Source organism: Gymnogyps californianus, chromosome 5 (genome assembly GCF_018139145.2).
Source record: "Gymnogyps californianus isolate 813 chromosome 5, ASM1813914v2, whole genome shotgun sequence".
Classification (NCBI taxonomy): Eukaryota; Metazoa; Chordata; class Aves; order Accipitriformes; family Cathartidae; genus Gymnogyps; species Gymnogyps californianus.
Window position 1 is genome coordinate 60,637,259 of NC_059475.1, and position 19,091 is coordinate 60,656,349.

The window sequence follows — 19,091 nt, forward strand, 5'->3', positions numbered from 1 at the left end:
TCACCCATGTACCGCCTGCAGGTCTCTAACTCACCCTGGAAAGCTCATGGAGGCCTTTGAGAGCTACTTGGCTAACTACTAAATCCAACCAGGTGGTTTCAGAACTGTGCTGGCCAGCTAAGCACAAAGAAACTGTAGAAACGGTCTATATTTCTATTCTCCCATTCCCAGGGCATTAGGAATCCACGTGCTGAAGTGTGGCTAGCTGGACAAACGTGATGCCAAGCCAACTGCTTGTGACCTGTTTAACAACGTATGGTGGTTTTTTAGAAAGAACATACAGAGGCTCTAGTTGCTGACAGGGCACCATGAAGGAAGGGAAAGTTCGTAAAGTCTTATAGGTGATTGCTATTTTCTGTCCTGACTTAATGGATTGTGTAGTTTTTAGTATCTCTGGTAATGGGGCAATGGAGTAGGCTTCAGTGGAGGCTTTTAAATGTACTCTGAATTTTTTTGCAAATGGCTGTCTGCTGATTGCAAGAGATTGCAACAGTAATTGGTGTGAGTAACTCTCCGCATGGCTGAAAGCAAGTCAGTATTATGCACGCAGATCTTTTATCTGTCTTGCTGCTTGGGAGTTTCTCCAAAATTTAAAAAGCTTAAATCATGATGGGGAAACAGGTAACTTTACGGCATGGTCTACTTTCATTGAAGCATGACGCTCTGAGCTGTTGGCTGCTGTTTGTTAAACCTCTTCCACTGCCTTGTAGGAGGCATCAGCACTACCAACGCTGTGCTCCTACACTGAAGTAGTAAAATTTTGAAATCAATAATGCATGACTTGGCTTCTAATAATGCAACACAAACAAACTATTAGTTAAACAGCTGGCTTCTGGCTCTAAATGTATAATCGGAGTTAATTGAATCCTTGCTATTTTATTTAATCGTTAGTAACTACCTAATAAACTCTGGAGGTGATTAGCGGCAACAGTAACTGCATTTGTCATCTCTTATGTCTGGGAAGATGAAGGTCTGTTTTCTAAACATGAATCCAGGCTGGTATCAGGCCAACTACATAACAATGAAGTTCAGGTCAGTGCGTGACAAGTAAATATCTCACCTATGCTAGACCTGCACAACGCTCTGTAGGTTGAGGCTTTCTAAGCACTCTGAACTGGGAGAGTTGGCACTAACAGGACATGTTCAACATCCTGAACTCATCAGGTCTAGTACTCGGATGCTTTTCAGAGCTATCAGACTTCTCTTTTGAAGAGGTTGTAGTAGCTTTGTGTCTGATAGATCATCCTGTTCACTAATGGTCATTGAACTAAAATATCCATTTTGGAAGTCTTTGCTATAAAATGCTATTAAATTGAAGCAAGCATACGTGTTAAATATCTCCTTGAAGGGCACTAACTTAGAAATATTGACGAGTAATACTGGTATATCTCAGAATCTAGACTGTTTTGGAATTAAAGCTAAAATATAAAACAGTGGAGCGTGACCTGGATGTGACCTTGAAGACATATTTTGTGGCACCTAATAAATAAGATGTGCTAGATCAGCTGCTGTGGCCGCTGTCTTAAATGGGCTTTCATTTCCTCTTTTCAAAAATACATTGTCTTTCATGAATCCCCTACATAAGAAACATTTTTAAAGACAATGTTATAAGTATGAAGTGCTACAAGTGTACTTAATATAATGTCTTAATATTAAATTAAAAAGGTCATTTCTCTTAACAGTAAACTGGGAAACGGTGTGGAAAGCCAATACCAAAAAGAAATTTCAAGTTCACACCAATATGAACAGGAATGTTGGGCTTCTGCGAATCTTCCCAGGAATCACCGCTGCTGCTGTAAGTGTCACCACTTCGTGTTGGAAGTGGGTGAAGTGATGCTCAAATACTTCATTAGTTAGCTGAAGTAGGGAAGCTGCATTGTTTGTAGCAGTGGTTGGGGTTTTGGAGGGAAAGGAAAGGATCTGTCTTCTTCTGATAAATGTTTTTTGGAGTATCAGAGCATTCAAAGACTATTTTCATATGCCATAATCTATGGATAAAAGCTTTTCAAATATCTTTTGTCTAAACCGCCTGGGCTCTGAAACTTAAAATTAATTTCTTATCAGGGCTCATAAATAGGTCAGGTGTGCTTTTCTAGACAGGTGCAGGCTACAGGGACCATGGAAATGCTCTCTTGCTGCATATTGAGCCATATTAATAGATGTGTTGTCAAAGAATACACAATATGGTGGGTGGAGGGGTGTGTGACTATTTCTACAACTCATGCTTCTTTTTTAAGGTTCATTTTGTCTCACGCTGATGGTTAACATGACTCTTAGCATTCATACAGAGCTGAAAATGAGAAGTGGGATTTTTTTGCCTTTAGAAATTATTTTGCAGAACTGTGGTTTTAAGTAGATCTGTCTTTAAATTTTTGTTTAATACTAGTTCCATTAAATTGAGAGGTCTTTTGTGGCTGTTGCCATCTTAAATTGAATCCAGTAGTTTAAGCAGCACTCCTCAATTATATTACCATTCTTTTTAGTTGAATATGAACAGATGGAAAGGCAGAGGGGTGGTATATTTGCAATAAAACTCCAACTGCATAGTTAGCCTCATGGAGGCTGACAGTGTATTGCATTTAGCATATGTGATCAGCAAGGAAACATCTAGGTTGTTTAAAATACATGTTTCTAGGAAGAGGACTTTGCTAGGCATTCTCTTACAGTGAAGCACAATAGCTACCTCATTAACAACCGGCCCAGAATGTATTAGTGCCTCTTTTTTCTTCTGCCTTGAGTTAAATCAATTGGGTTTTGAGTTAAAAAACTCCAGGCTTCATTAGAATGTTCTTTCCTGAAAGGTGAGACACTCTCTCCCTTAGTTAGGCAGACATTTGTTAACAAAACTCTTTGCTGAAGTAACAAATCTGGGCAGGGGTTCTAATGTCAATTAATAATTCTACATTTATTTCATAAGTGTAAATCTACCTTTTTGTTCCACCATGGTGCAACAGTATAGCCTGTTAATGGCACTTGAACAATAGCATCCTTTTTCACGCTGAGGTCATGCCTGTAGAAAATAGTTTATTTTAAAATCTATCTCTCTAGGAATTTTAAAGGAAGCTAGAGAGTGAAATTCTCATTTTTTTAAAGCTTATTCTACAGTCCCAGTTATTGCAAATGGGGAGCACAGAAGGGCATGAGAAGACTGTAAGGCATGAGAGCCTGTAAGACTATAACAGGAATAGACCATTTTTAAAAACTCTGTGCCATACATGAAAATCTTAATGTGACTTAAACACACCTTTTGTCTCTCTTCCCTGTCTTGTTTTTAAACAGGTAAGAGCGTTTCTTCAGCCTCCAATTGAGGGCATTGTGCTTGAAACATATGGAAGTGGCAATGCCCCAAACAACAGAGAAGACTTGCTGGAAGAACTGAAGAAAGCAGCAGCCGAACGAAAAGTAGTGATTCTAAACTGTACCCAGTGCTTACGAGGGTCCGTTAAAACGGTCTATGCAACAGGGCAGGTGAGGGTTGTGCAATGATTTCAGACTCTACTGCTGTGTAAAAGAAACATCCCACTGATACAACTTGATTGTATACTTTTAGTAGTAGCAGTGTATAAAACCAGATTTATTAACTGTGAAGATATTGCTCATAAAATAACTATATCTGAAAAATCTTAAGCGGGAAGCATTTAAATATGTGTCTGCAAACAAGATCCTGTTACTGCTAGTCTGAATGGCCGAAACAGTCAGCTCAAATCCCAAATTAGTGGTTGCTTGCTCCTGTCGTGTGCAGCACTCCAGGATGCCTTGCATTAGATTGGTAGTATCTCTCCAAAGGGATTCCACTAAGCTAGATGCTAGCTTAGGGGTCAGATGATCAAATAAAGTAGTATTTGATAGGATAGCAATTACTTAGCTACAACATAAGAACATCAAGAAAGCCTGCAAATCCAAGCAATATTCCAAATCCCAATTTTTTATTTGACTGGAAATACCACTCAATTCAGTGAGAGATTGGAGAACAGTATGTAAGGAAGTGTCTGTCTTGCAGAACGGAAATCAGTTGGGTTTAACCCATGAAGGCTAGCTTAAAGCAGGCTTTGTGTAGATACTGTTAATATTCAGGGCATTTTATAGTGAGTTTCTCAATTGTGTATTAAGACATGACATCACTGGGACTAATAAGAGCTCAAAGCCATATAAGAGTATTGCATGTGGTAGTGTGAAGGAAGCTGGTTTAACTGGCCTTCATAAAAAGGCTAGCCATTAAATAGCCAAGAAGCACTGCCAGAGGGTGACTCATCCCCTGTTTTAGACACCTGGTTTTGTTGGGAGCAACCACCTGTCTGGCAGAGCCAGCCTCTTCAGTGACTGTAAGGCAAACCTAGATATTCTAGTCTGATGCTGAAACCTGCCTCTTTTAACATTGGTTTTGACAAAGCTTTAGATTATATTTGCTTCAAGAACACATAGTCTGTTTTGAGGAGAAAGAAAAGGAGATTATAAGAGTTTCTTTCCACCTCTTCGGTATCCAAACTCAGTATTTTCTGATATGGGCAGTCATTTGGGTGTTGGTACAACTTTTGCATAACTTCATGGCAATGTTTTGAGAAGTATTAACTTTTGCAAAGATCCCGTGCTCTGTAGCAAATACGATAGGAATACATGGATTATATAGAACAGTTCACACAGAAGGAAGAAAGCAGTTAAGTCAATAAAAGACACCAAACTTATGTTTGAAAAACAACGTGAAAATGAAGCCTAGCTTTTATGTGATTTTCTGCTTGAAATGAACTGCTAAAATGTATGGAAGGAAGAAAAAAACCTTTTCTGTGCTCTGGTTAAAAGATTCTCCAAGTAGACATCTCTAAAATGGCTTTTTGCACTCTGATCCAGACTGTTGGTATGCTGAATTCAAAGATTCTGCTCAGGTCTTACTGAACTACTGTAAGGCTGTGTGGAAATGTGTTCACTTCTGGCTTCCACTTTTTATATGGAGCATGTATTATGTTGCTTCAGCATCCATTGATGGAGGCTGCCCTGTTTTCTTGGCATCTTTTGAGGAGAACACTGACAGAGCCAAGTCCTACAAAATTACTTCGTGCTTGTTCTTTTGTTGCCTTCTCCTTTTCATAAGGAACTGCTCAATGGAGGAAGTATCATGGGTGAATGCTGGAAAGTTGCTGTAATGTTAATTTTGCTTTGATTTTTCTTTGAATAAAATCTTTCACAGGTCTTTGCATATGGCTAGGCCATTTTTTACTCATTCAAGCTAGCTACGCGGGTCAGCTGAGTCCCTGGTTTCCCTTGAAGTGTTTGTTTTAATTAACTGAATATCTGGCCTCTTATCCGTCTGCACAGTAGAAAGTTATAATTGAGGGGACTTTAGGTATAGGAAGGAAGCTGGAAAATCCCTTCCTCCTCCTCTTTCTCAAACCTGCTGAAAAAGCCCTAACTGTTCTTTGGCTAGCTCTGCAGTACAGAAAGTATTTCTCACCTTCTCTGTATATGTTTTCCCATGGGACTTTTAAAAATGTTAGTCTAGGGCTCTCAGAGGTGGTTAATGAGCTGATTAAGGCTCTGCATCTTGCTAAAAATATTAGTTAAGCCACAACAAGTTTTAAAGCTGAAATTTATATACAAGGTATTTAACAGTAAAATGCAGTGTAAAGAACCTACTGCAAGATGCTTAACTGTGAGGCATCACATTATGGCAAAGATGATGATCTGTGGTTTAGAGAAGCCCAAGTGTTTGCCCAGGTACAATGTAGTGACAACAGATCTAACATCTCCTTTGTCTTTGCTGTCTTGCTCACTGTATACTTACGGGGCTTGCTGACCGTAGCAAAGGTCTTTCTGCTTTTTGCTTTGGTTCAGATAGTTTATTTTTTTTAACTACCAGAAAGATAAGTTAAAAAGGTCATCTTTTTCAGTTGTTCGTCAGAACTGTGTAAATTACATATTTTAGTTGTATGTTCTAAATCATACACTGCTAGTGCAGCCTGAAAGGATCTGAAAACACTCCTGCTGTGAGCACACTGTAGCGCTGGAATTCATCCAAAGCAATGCCCCATAAAAGAATGGTAAATATGTCTGTGTGAGAACAGCCTACTTGGCAATGTTCAAAATGCCACTGGGTTAAAACAGAGTAACTGCAGCTTTTCAATAAAGGGAATCTGACAACTCTGCAGATAGCTGATACGGACCTGTAACCTTTCCCTTTTAGCATAGTAAGTGACCGTGGCAAACATTTGGTTGAATTCTTCAATGTTATTGCATGAAAAGGAATTTAAAGTAAAAGTCATCTTTATTCAGCTGGCTCTAGCATTTGCTTGGTATTTGATAACTAAAATTACAAAAATTACAGTGGCAGTAGGAGGAGCAAGAGAGTGGAGGCACAGCTGCGTACTGTATTCTGTGTAGCTACTCATCATTCATATACATTTTCTGTACACGCAGGTATTTCTGAATGCTATGCTAATTGGAATCATTATTCCTTTTTATTCAGACTCTCGCTGATGTTGGAGTAATTCCTGGAGGTGACATGACACCAGAGGCAGCCCTAGCTAAACTGTCATACACGCTCAGCAAGAGTAACCTTAGCTGGGAGCAGAAGACGCAGGTAAATATTTCAGTGTGACCTTGAAAGGCTTTAACTTTCTCATCTACTGTGCTAACTTCTGCTTAGCTGAATGCCTTGAGCTTCTCTCTTGCATTTAAAAGCAATTGGTTCCAGAGCCACAATGTGAACATCACATGTTTTTTTCCTTAAGGAAAATACTGTTAGGCAAATGAATGTATGTAGATTGGGAGAGAAAAGAGTTCTCTGCCCAAGTCAGGTGAAGACTGTGACTGAGCCATAAAAATGCCATCTTTAAATGGTAGTAGTCTACCTTGGACATTTCTGGACTAAAAACCCATATGTGGAAATTCATATAGGAGACAGAACCCCAACCGTACTGAAGTCAGCAAAGATCTTGTCATTGATCTTAGTGTGGTAAAGATTTCATCCAAGACTCATTCACACAAAGCTAATTCTGAAAATAAATATTGCCTACAGCCTCTTCCTTTACAGCATTACTCATGACAGTGTTAGATTTTGTTCCTCTAAGAGGAGATACGCTTTATAAATACATAAAAAATAGAGGATTATTCTAAGAACCAATTGTAACTGATTTTAAAATCATAACCCCTTTAACAATGTTCTTACTGTTCATTGGTGCTTAATCAAGGCTTTTTCCTCAAATTATATAGTTATATATCATGTTCCTTTTATACAAGGAACATATAGCTCTGAATTAAATAGGGGAGCAGCAGTCTGCAGGAATGTATGTGTTTCTATGCTTGTATGCAGTGAAATCATAATGCTGACACTTTGGGAGATGACATCATGATGAGTCACTCTCTACACTTAAGCACTGCATGCATATGTGTATCTTATGATGGTGTTTTGTTTTTATTAAAACTGAAACAAATTTGATCATTATTTCATGCTCAATATCTTCCAACCAGTAGCAGCTCTTGAGACAAACATATTTGGACACCTATGATCATAAGTGGGGTGGCTGGAAGTACCACTTACCGTGCTTAGAAACAGTTTCAGACTCTGAGTTGTCGGTTGTTTGCTAAAGCCCTGGGTCTGAAAAATGAGAGGAGGAGGAGCCATGTGTTTCTTCGGTGAGGATGGCAAGAACATACTCTGTGCAAGAACATGCTTGACAGGCGACATAATGCTGTGTGAAGAGTAGTGGTATTGCATGTGTTTGTTTATATACACTTTAGAAACTGAGGCTCTTCACTGATGCCCCTTTGGTACACTCACTGACCCTGGAACATACACATACTAGCCTGTTTTTTTAATGCAGACTTTAATCTTCTTGCACAGAGGATTATTTGACGTGGGACAGGAGAAACTTTCCCAGCTGGTTTCCTGCCTAGGTGTGTGAGTTAAAACTTAATTTGAGATCCAGTTTGTTAAGGTGAGATAGCTGACTTAGGTGAGGACTTGGTGATAGGACATTTTAGGTACCACTGGCACAAGGTACTCCTGCATCTTCATGTGCTGCCCTTCGGAATGTGGTACACAGTTTTTGTGTGGTGGTGCTGGGACCTCCTTTATATGGTTTGAAAAACAAAATAACTTTTGCAATTTCTTTGAGTTAAGCAGGATCGGTTTCCTCATTTGACTCATTGTACAGACCCACAAACAATTGTGCTGGCACAACTAAGGGAGCAGCATGCTGCATTGCCTGGGCAGGAATGAGTGGTAGAGACCAGGAGAAGAAGAAAGCCTGGAAATATGTTGTCTGTGGCAATATCTTCAGCTAAACATATCACCAAACAATAGTCTCCCAAGAGACGGAAGCTCTCCTGAAGCTGGCGTGGTTATGTTAGGATTCTCTTTCAACACGAAGCAGCAAGGAATGTGCCCCCAGACACATGCAAATGGCTGTAGAGCTGGTAGGACTGAGTAAGGCACACAGGGCTGTGCACTGGGTGCATTTAGCACAGGTGCCAATTGCTAAGGTTACTTGTGCAAAGCAATGAGCTCAACCTGTCAAACTCTAAAAGTGCGCCAAAGCAGTTGGTATCCTCTGAGTTACATGTATATGGGACTCTTCCAGCAGACAGCTACAGTGTTGTCAGCGCTTGGAGTTTTTTTTTTAATAAAGGGCATGCCTAGACATAAGTAAACCTGGGGCATTCCTCCTTCCAACATCACATCTGTTTCTTGCAAACTTTCACAATCCTGCTTTTTAAAATTCTAATTGAAATAACTACGTGCTTTATAGCTGCATCAGCAACCTTTCGTTGAAGAGTGCCAGTATGTAAAATTGTCAGAATTGAGGAAACCAGTTGCTTTTTCTTAATGACTGGCTTCTCTCTCTGTTCTCCAGGTTTCCCAGAACCTGTCTTTTGGAGTATTTTCATTTCTTTATTGCCATATTCAAGCACTTTCTACACATGAATTGGCTGACCTTTTTTTGGTTTGTTTTTTTTTCCTGGTTATATTGGATGCACCCATCCTGCAAACTGTTACACACCTACTTTAATATTGAATGACTAGTACTACTGTAGACCGTCTGCATTCAAAGCTGGCTCTATGGCCAAATTTTAACAAAATCAGGGCTAATGGAGCTGATTGAAAATCCACTGAAATACATGACCATCCACAGGCAGCACTGGGCTTTGTTTTGAGGCCTATGTACACAGTCTGTGTAGGAGTACTGAGGTTTGGGAATGCTGGCAAAAGGCAGCATTTCAGAATATTCTGGTCTTCAGCCTTACTCTGCTAATTACTCACTATCTTTGTGTTTTTAAGTAGGCTGCAGCTTACCCCACTAGGGAACTTTTGTCTGCATACTCTAAAAATTGGTGTGTTTTGTTATGTGCTTATTTTGGTTTCTTTGGAAGAAAGTTTTATTTGCCTGTCCTTTTTCCCCCCCCCCTTTGTCTTTTTAAACTTGCAGTCTTCATGGGACAGTAACTATTTCTTTAATCTTTTGTCTGCATTCAATTAGTTTCCATAATTCCTCCAATTTTCTAACTTGATCCTAAGGTTTTTTATTAGACTACTACCATATTTTTCCTCTGCTAACAAAGGATTTGATTGCTTGCTTTTCAGATGCTGAGTGAGAATCTAAGAGGAGAAATGACTGTTGTACCCACAGGAGCCAAGATCTCTCTGAAAGATAGCAAGTTTATTCAACTGATTGCCAAATCCCTAAGTATCAGCAGCAAGCAGGTATATACTTAAATATTTAAAATTGAACTCATGTAAAGCTGTAAACTCAGTTAAATGAACCTAGCTTAAAGATGAACAGCAAAGCTGAAAGAAAAATGGAACGTTGGAGCTTTTATATTATTTTTTTAGTACTGAGTGTTCCAGCTAACCAATTGGGTTAGGGAGAAAGGACACAATGACAAGCATAACATTAAAATGTTTTTAATTAAAAACATATTATCTTTTTTTTTTCCTCTTTGTAGCCCCATCTTGAGTTTATTTTCTTGGCTGGCTGGTTGCAATAACAAGCCTCAGACGGTTGCTGTAATTCAGGGTATCAATGATATAAAAAAGTGCTTTGTATTTTTGTGGTCAAATGTATTGACAGTTTGGAGCAATCCAAATAATAATGGCTAAAACAGCTTAATTGTATATGCAATCATAGAAGGCTGATACTAAGGAAGCACTACACAAGTGCAATTTGTGGTATTTAATATTAGTCCCTCCCAATTGGAAAATCAGAAAATATAGTATTGGTTGTAAGATACAAGTATTTGCTTTTCTCTTGGCTTGGTTTCAGGGAAGATGGGATTTTTAGTAGCTAATGAATACTGAATGTATGGTTGTTCTTTAGTAAGCATGAGAAATGGGAGGATATTTAGGGGGCCTATGGGGCTTGTCAGTGGAGGTTTGGAAGTACAGGTTACACAAATATCTGAGGAATCACATGAATAAAGTTGATCCAGTCTTGAGGAGACTGGACTATATGGTCTTTTCCAACTCCTACCAGCGCTGTTTCTCTTACTGTACTGATGTGTAACTCTGGCAGTACAGAGATGGTAATTAGTGCGTGCACCTTAAATGGTATATATAGATATCAGGTAATTGTAGTGTTGCCAGGGAGGAATATAAATCTTCATGGATGTGAGACCAACAAAATGTAAAATAAACATGAGACTTCTTTCCTTCCAAGAACTAAATGCTACCAGTTTTAAATAACCAAATGACTAATTTGGAAACTTGACATGAAAGCAAGGGCAGTGTTTTTATGACTTGGACATCAATCACATTAGAGGCGAGGCTGATATACTAAATGTTTAATTTTGTTTGTTTCTCAGGAGTTAGAAGCCATAAGAGATGCATTAATTCCACCTTTGGCTTGTGCTGCAGCTAAACTGGGTGACACAGATACACTAAGAGCCATAGCAGAAATGGTAACGTAAAATTAACAGTTTTTACAAAACATGAATTTTTAAATAGAGCTGTAAATGATGAAAGGAAGCTATGCTCACTGGGAAGCAACTACCTAAGACTTAGAATCAAAGTGCTTTGACTAATACAGTTGGTTTCTAGGCTCCTCAGTCTTTGTCTTTCAAAACTGGTATGTTCTTTCCCCTATATCTGGTTCTCAGCTGTTTACATTTTCTTTTGAACTGTGAAAATACAGGTAGATTAAAATGCAAGTTCTTATCTGCTGACTTTGGAACACTTTAAAATGGTTTGTGCTGCTTTCTTTTACTTAACTTTCTTTATGCATATTCATAGTATCCAGCTTTTGGATGTAAATCTGTCATGATTAAAAAAAAAGAACTTGAAAATTATATTTAAGCAAAACACAGTGCAGTGCTAATTTAGGATTTTTGGCTCTCCCCATAGCTCTAGCTTGGGTTATACCTGAAAAAAGAAACAGGCATTTCCCTGTATCATCTTCTACACCTCTTTTTTTTTCTCTTTGCCTTGGTTTACCCTACTCTTGAGACTTTGGTAATGGGCCTCAAGAAAGGATAAATATATCTTGAAAAAAACAATAAACTAAGACAAGTAAAATTAGCAGACTATAGGCCCAAAGCTGCTGTATGGTGTACTGCAATAAAAAGCGTATCTGAAGGGGCTCTAATGAGAATGCGTGTAGCGGGGGGCACATGCAGAAGGTGGAATAAATATCTTTACTGGTGCTAAAGCAATGCTACAAGATAAACTTTAAGTTTGACAAGCTTAACATTTTGGTGGCAGAATTAAAATGTGGTGTATGCATCTACTGTTGTACCAACAACTCAATGTGCAGCCATTATCTTTTCAGCATGCAAAGGATCTGTCCTTTTGTAGGGTGGAAGCTTGAGCTGTGGAGACTACGATGGCCGAACTCCACTTCATGTTGCAGCCTCTGAAGGGCATTTACCATTAGTTGAGTATTTGTTGACATCTGGTGCAACTGTTTATGCTAGAGACAGATTTGGATCTACCCCACTGATGAATGCGATCAAATTCAGGTAACAAAATAATTTATACACCACTCTATGTAAATTTATAAACCTTCTGTCATTTTGGATTTAAAGTCCATCCCTGTGTTTTGGTCTTGTTTTGTCTCGGCAGTCATGTGTAAATGACAGCAGTTAAAATAACACAAATCAAAGGATGCGACTAGCCTAAATTAAAAGATTTTTTAAAAATAATATGAAATGAAAGCAAACAACTTGGTATGCACGCAGAATTTTAGCATAAGGTAACTTATTGCTGCCTTCCCGACAAGACTTTGTCCGTAATTTCAGGATTCCACTCTTTGTTATGAGGCTTCCTTATAAAACAGAGCCAAACTGATCACTCCTTTTGACTGTCAGAAATGAAAGCGCAGGACCGAGGGCTGTCTGTTTTCTTTCTGACCTCCCCTTTCTCATCAAGACCAGACTGTTTCAATTGGCACAAAATATACCAGTAAGTTGACATGTTTTAATCTTTCCCTTCCACCAGTGCTTTCCCAAGTCTCTTGCTGGGTGACTGGTTTTTTGATTTTTCCCTTCCACCCACTCATAATTATATGGGATGGCTGCATGGCTCTGCCTGCTTTGTGGATTTCCTCTTCCTGTTGTTCTGGATGTCAGCAGTTCTTGAATGGTAGTCACGGACATGCAATTTACTGGTCTTTTCCATGTTGTATAGTCCTAAGGAATGGCCATAGCACAGACTATAACAGTTACCAAAATTTAATTTTAAAACACTTAGTTTATATAGCCTGGGGATTCATAGAGCCATTGGTCTTCTAACGTGTTAGAAGCTGCATGCCCTAATCTCTTCTTGCTTCTTTGATCCACTTTCAGCTCCTTATCTCATATTCAGTGTGTATGATGGCAGGAGAGAAGCTTTTTTCTGTAAAGGAGCCTGGATTGATAGAATTTTCATGGTCTTCATGGATGTCTGTCCCAAATGTTCCTACAGCTTTCTGTGTTGACAAGTTCACCTGGTCTGTCAGGCTGGAGTTAGCTCCCTGGGAGGTCTGACAGTGCTGGTTTTGCATTGGCTGCAGTAATAACTTGAAGGCTTTTTCGATGTCAAAGACCAGGTGTAGAAAACTCAACAGGCTCTGCTAACTTGAGACTTGAAGTCCTGTGTGGCCACACTGTGCTATTGCCATACCTACTGCATGGTCCCCTATGGCTTTATAGTTGTTGCTTTATCTCATGAATATATAAGCCCTTCAGTGGCAAACCCTTAAAGTCTTAAAGCAAAAACAAGCCCAACAGCAAATCAAACAAATAACCTCGCAGTTGAATAGGGGTGGCTCTGGTCCAATGTGAGAAAATGCTAAAGCATTAGATACCATTAGATGTTCCTGCAAATCAGGCACCTACTTTTTTTACCGCACCCATCTACCGCCTGAGGAATTTCACATGAGCTTGTTGTTTGGATTCCTTAGCATTGCCACTCCTATATTAGACTCCTACTATGACTCTTAAGCTCTTTAAAACTGCACACCCATTTTGATATAGGGAATTGTAAAAGGAAACTACACCATAACCATTTTCAGTTTCTCTTTTTGTTTCTACTGTTGGAATGAGAGGAAGAGTTGACTTAGAACTAATCTCATAAATGTGTATTTATGGTCTGCTGTATACTCACACTGCATTTCACACCGATAAACATATGAACAAGAATGGTAAAGATCAGAGAGCTGTATATGTGCGTAATTAGATACCGACTAAAAAGATTTCTGCTACAGAAATATTTAAATTCTATCTATTAAACAGTTGCGTGCTGAAAGCGAAGAGATTATCCTGATGCAGTGTACAAAGTGGCAGAGAGGGAAGGGGGGAGACTGATCTTAATGAGCAGTCAATGCTTTAAACTGTTTAATATTGTAACTTTCTCAATTTTACTGAATATTGCATCAGCTTAATCCCATTTTCTGAGAATTAATATTTGTTTAATTGGCATTTAACTGCAATATAGTATCCACTCATCTTAAAAATAGCTTTCTTCCAGTTTTTTATGTCACATTTCTCAGTGGCTTGCCTTTTAACCTAGCATGCAAACCTATATAATGATGACAGATTTCTCTTTTCCATTAATAATTTGTAAAGATGATCAGGAGCTCTGTCTCTTCTTAAAAGCTTCTTAACATAGCACTGTCAGCTGGTAGACCAGCAACTTGATCTATATCAATGATAGTCTCTTAAATTTTTTGACTTTAAGTGACTCTTTCTTTGTTTCTTTAGATGGTAAAATGTGGAGTCCCTTTCTAAGTAAGAAATAAACTACTGCATTTCCGCTTTTTCTTTTGTAACTTGGCAATTTGCGTGTAGTCTCATTCACTTTATGCATGAAGCTAAACAGACCACTGTTAATTTAGGCCAGTTGCTTGATCAAAATTAGTAGCATTCCTTTAATTTCTTAGAGTACCCTCAAGGGATAATTCATTTTCAAAACAATAGAATAATATTTTTTTAATAACAGAAACTCTCTAAGCAGGAAAATGTCTTGAATAAAAATTGTGTATATTTTATGTAGTAAAAGCACTTCCATTTACTTGTAGAGCAGTGGTAAAAGGTTGAAAATGGGGAGTTGCTCATACAGTGCTGTGAGAACATCAGATTAGAGGCAGTAAAATTACCTCCCACGTAAATATGAATTTAAATACTTGATATTTTGCAAGGTTACATTTACATTACTTCAGGAAATCTAAGGCAGAGTGAAAATCTAACCACCACTGACTCCAGAAGCGCACTGAAGCCTGTCCTTACAGTATTTAAGTATAAAATTCCCACTGATACCATGCAGAAAACCGAACAAGTGAAACTGAGCTGATCCTGCCATAACCATTCCAGTTGCTAGGGGAGCAAGCAGTAAAAAGAATGAAGCCAGTCAAGTTTGGATATACATTACACCTGCATTTCTTTAAAGAGAGTTGGTGGAAGGTGTGCACCCTAAGGCCCCAATCCTGCAAACTCTTACATGTGTGTTAATTTCACATGTGTGATTCATCCCTTTTGAAGTTGATTCACTTTTAATAAGTGTCTGCCAAGTCAAGGCCTAAGATGATATGTACTGTACGGCACCTTGATTGCTGTGAATCCAGAGCCCTTGCGAACTCGTAAAAGTCCGGATGTCTTTAACTGGAACTCAGACTTTGCTTATAGCAGTGAATGTTGAAGACCACACTGAATCATTTTTTTTGCTATTAATCCATTAAAATATTGGTATACGTTGGGGGTTTTTATCTCCAGTATTATCAATAATGGAATCTAGCAGGGAGGAGACACTAGAAACACTTTTTGTCTCTGTTTTTTCCTTTAGAGAGCGGAAATGCCAGTAGTAGTATCAAAAGGCTAACTGAAGTAACATATGCAAAATAGCATTGTTTCTATAACCTATGTCTGACCAAGAGCCACGGTTTGGTAACGGAGCGCACTAAGAAAAGGGAGAGTCAGGAGCAGTTCACAGGTGACAATAGCTCTTCATGGTTTTGCTTATCAGATGGGGCTAGACTGGACAAGCAGCTGTGAACTGTAGGCTAACATGGTGATATTGGCCTTCCCTCTACACCTTGAACTTTCATTGTCCAGCAATTGCTCTGCTCTTGATTTTGTGCTGTCACCTTAGAACGGGAATTGCATTTGAACCGTTCCCAAGAAGTTCGTGGCTCATGACATCAGCTGAACTTCAGATCAGCTAAACTGTGACCTTTGCGAGGCTTTTGTAAAGCTGCAGGAGATCAGCACTTAAAGAAACAACTTTTAAAGACAAATACCTCTCGTGTGCCTAAGACATAACAGTATCAGAAAATTCACAGCCAGCCTCTTGAAATACGAGTAATGCTCTTGTGGCAGGTACAAGACAGCAGAAGTGGTACTCTGGATAGGGCTTAGGTTTCTGCAGAATGTAGATACCATTTGGCTGCACGTAGGAACAAGCTGTAGTGCGACTTAACCCCCCGCATAGTTTTCATGTTCAGTGATAGGAATGTGAGAGGTGGTCCGCTTGCTTTCTTGGATGGATCTGCTCTTCACAGTCACAGAACTAAATTTAACACTTTGAAGTTGCACATTACTATTTGTCCCTATTCTTCCTTTCCCTTACTCTTCCTTTAACAAGCAGTGGTATACAACACTTCCTCTTCTTCCCACCATACCAAGAAACATGATTTTGAATGATTCCTAGTCATCAGGACAATGTACTTCTATTTAGAAATGTTTTATTGTAAGCATTTATTGTAAACACTGTTAGTTTCAATGCTTAAAGAGTTATTTTATTTCAGACCACTTTTTTTCCTCATTTAAATTTGCTGTATTAAACACATGGGGTAAATGCCCCCAAATCTGTCTGTATCAAAGATTTATAGAGTCTCACTCAGAGTAGTAATAGCTGTGTGGCGTAGGTGGGACATGAAGTGCTTTCTGGAGGGAATCTCGCTACCAGTGAGGAGTAAATAGTTACAATAGGGGAAAAGAGAAGCCTGGCTCTTCGCTGGAATCCAGAGATACGGAATTCATAGGGGGAGCACATTGAGGGAAGATACCACACAACATTACATACTTTACTGCCTTTTATCTTTTAGTGCTATCCCATAGCATAGCTTTTATTTTAAAAAGCACTAGTTTCATGCTGTGTTTTCGAGTATAAGGTGGGAAATGAGGAATACTCCAGGGCAGTCGTTGGAGAGTAAGCAGACGCTCCCCATGTTCAGTTCTGTACCCAATGTGAGCTTGAGTGAACAAACATGTTCTACTTCAATCTATTTTAGGTCAAATTTCTTTTCAGCTAATTACTGTTCTGCTTAAAACTGAGCTAAAAATTTCATACATGTAGAATTCATTCTTCACCACAGATTGAAAAATAGGAAGCCATGCCATTATTTGCTGGCTCAAGGAGATGCTTGTGGATGACTAGCCATGTCATAAGGGACCCACCTGAGAAAATATTTTACATAACTGAACAAACTTGCGGTATGTGCTGTTCCAGCAGTGCTTTGCCATGAAACAAAGAAAGATTCTTTTTTTTTTTTTGGCTGTCAATTGAAACAAAGGACAATTTTTAAAAATCTGTCTGGTAGGTTAAATAACCTATGTTTGGAAAAGCAAAATTATTCCTATAGCTTCTGTACAGTTCTTTGTTTAGTTTATAAATTAAGATCTTATATGAAACATATAAGCTTACATAGGCTTAATATGGATAACTGTAAAGTAACTTCTCATTCAAGATGGAGTTTCCTAAAAAGAGGCAGAGGGATTAGATAAGCAGTTTAGTCCAGTTCTAAAATGGAAAGGCCCATGGCTACCTCCAAGAAAATGCAAGTGATTAAGCAGAAAGTATATGTGAGCTTATTTTTTATTTTTAATTACTACAGATGAGTTTTTAGGTAATGGGTTGGGAAAGCCCATATATTTCCTATTACAATGATATGCCTAACTCTTTATTTTGAAGTGTTATGATATAGCAACTTACTTAAAAGAGGAAGTATGCAACTGTTCCTGATCTACTGGTGTCATCATGCTCTTTCTGGAGAAAAAACCTGTTTGGATTTGTCAACTAGATCATTTGTTTAGCAGAGGAGCATGCTGTCACCTCCTTTTCGAACATAGTTCTAAACCTTTCACTAGGTCACTCGTGAAAAATGTATTTTGCACATTTTTCATCTGTCATGTTATTTTCTACCCATGACAGTACCTTTAGAGACTGGCCTTTTCCATAGACCTTCTCAAGCATCTGACTAAGGTATAGAATTGGCTGGTATTGCTTAAATATCTATTTGTCCCTTTATCTCAAAGTAAAGGACAAGGAAGACCTCCTAAAGACTCCAGGTGGAAATAAATAATAAAGGTATTGGGAGGAGGGGGTGAGGAAAAGATGTGCTTTTGTGGGACGTTCGTAAGAATACTTACCATAATTTTGAAGCCCTAAAAACCTGATTAGTTTCTACATTAACCTAAAGATTCATTGCTTATCTGCAAGACATAAGTTTTATTTAAGACTGATATATGTGGGCATTTATTCTGTAAAACACAGGAATGATGCTAAGTAATAAATGTCCTCACTGCTTGTGTGTATTTCAATCACTAATATTTCAAGTGTTAAATTAAGCTAGCACTAAGGTAAAGAAAATAAAAATTCTTTGAAGAGAAAGGGATGCATCCCTTTCATTTTCAGAGGTGAACGTAATGCTTCCATAAGCATAGTATGTGAATGATTTTTTGATAGGGAGGGCAGATCTGTTTACTACATCTGTCACCTTGGAGAAGATTCATTGCTTCTGTGATGGTGGCAAATATCATATAAGAACTTTCACTGACTGTGTATATGAGTAATGCTGGATTTAGGGAAAAAAAACCTACCGGTCAAGACACTTTTCTCTGTTTTTCCTATTCCTTTCATAAGGCACATACAAGTGATTAATCTGTTACGAGAAACGGGAGCGCACCTATCAGGCCAAGACTTGGAGAACATTGGAACAATACTCTGCAGGTAAATGTGATATAAGGTGAGGCAGCCCTGAAATTGGGATGGAAGGGGATGGTTTTTCAGAAGAGACTCTCAGAATGGAGAACAGTGTATAGACAACTTCGAAGAAACAGTTGGGTCTCTGGCACGTGACATGGCTATTTCTGTGCTAGACTAATAATGAGGAAACAAGTGAAGTGATGAAATTAAGAATCAACTCTGTGTTGGAGCACCAGTAACTGAAGAGAGCCCCAAAGTAGGGAGTATTGTGGGGATAAGTGAACTGGAAGCAAATATGTCCCATTTTTTCCAAGCACTTTCACTGAGGAAGGATAAGGAGGAAGCTGTGCAAGGTGTGATTTGATAGCATCTCTATTTGAGAATAAAGCGGCACATAGTGCATCATTTTTATTTTCTTGAAATCCACTTTTCACTTATATGGGAATGGCTTCTGCTCTAACTGGCATATAACATCGTTCTTAAAAATAACTAAATCAAATAGACAAATAGGTTTAACCCCAAAACTTTTGAACAGCTGCTCACCGTCTCTATATTTAATTTTAAGAGGCTATAATCCTCTGTTAAAGCCGGTTTGCCATACAGTTGCTTTTAATATATAGGGTGGTTTAATGATATGGATATATATTATGAAAAGAAATAGATGCTTGATTTTATTGTTTCCAGTACTGGTCCTGAATTACAAATTACT

General features: G+C 38.5%; 1 protein-coding gene across 1 annotated transcript in view; it reads left to right on the forward strand.

Moving 5' to 3' along the window:
• ASPG (asparaginase) overlaps positions 1-19,091 on the forward strand; it is a 48,320-nt gene that overhangs the window by 20,870 nt on the left and 8,359 nt on the right. The window contains exons 7-13 of the mRNA XM_050897916.1: positions 1,683-1,795; positions 3,280-3,468; positions 6,458-6,571; positions 9,575-9,694; positions 10,792-10,887; positions 11,780-11,943; positions 18,320-18,406. Of these exons, the coding sequence (XP_050753873.1) occupies positions 1,683-1,795; positions 3,280-3,468; positions 6,458-6,571; positions 9,575-9,694; positions 10,792-10,887; positions 11,780-11,943; positions 18,320-18,406 (883 nt within the window). The remainder of the gene's footprint in view (positions 1-1,682; positions 1,796-3,279; positions 3,469-6,457; positions 6,572-9,574; positions 9,695-10,791; positions 10,888-11,779; positions 11,944-18,319; positions 18,407-19,091) is intronic.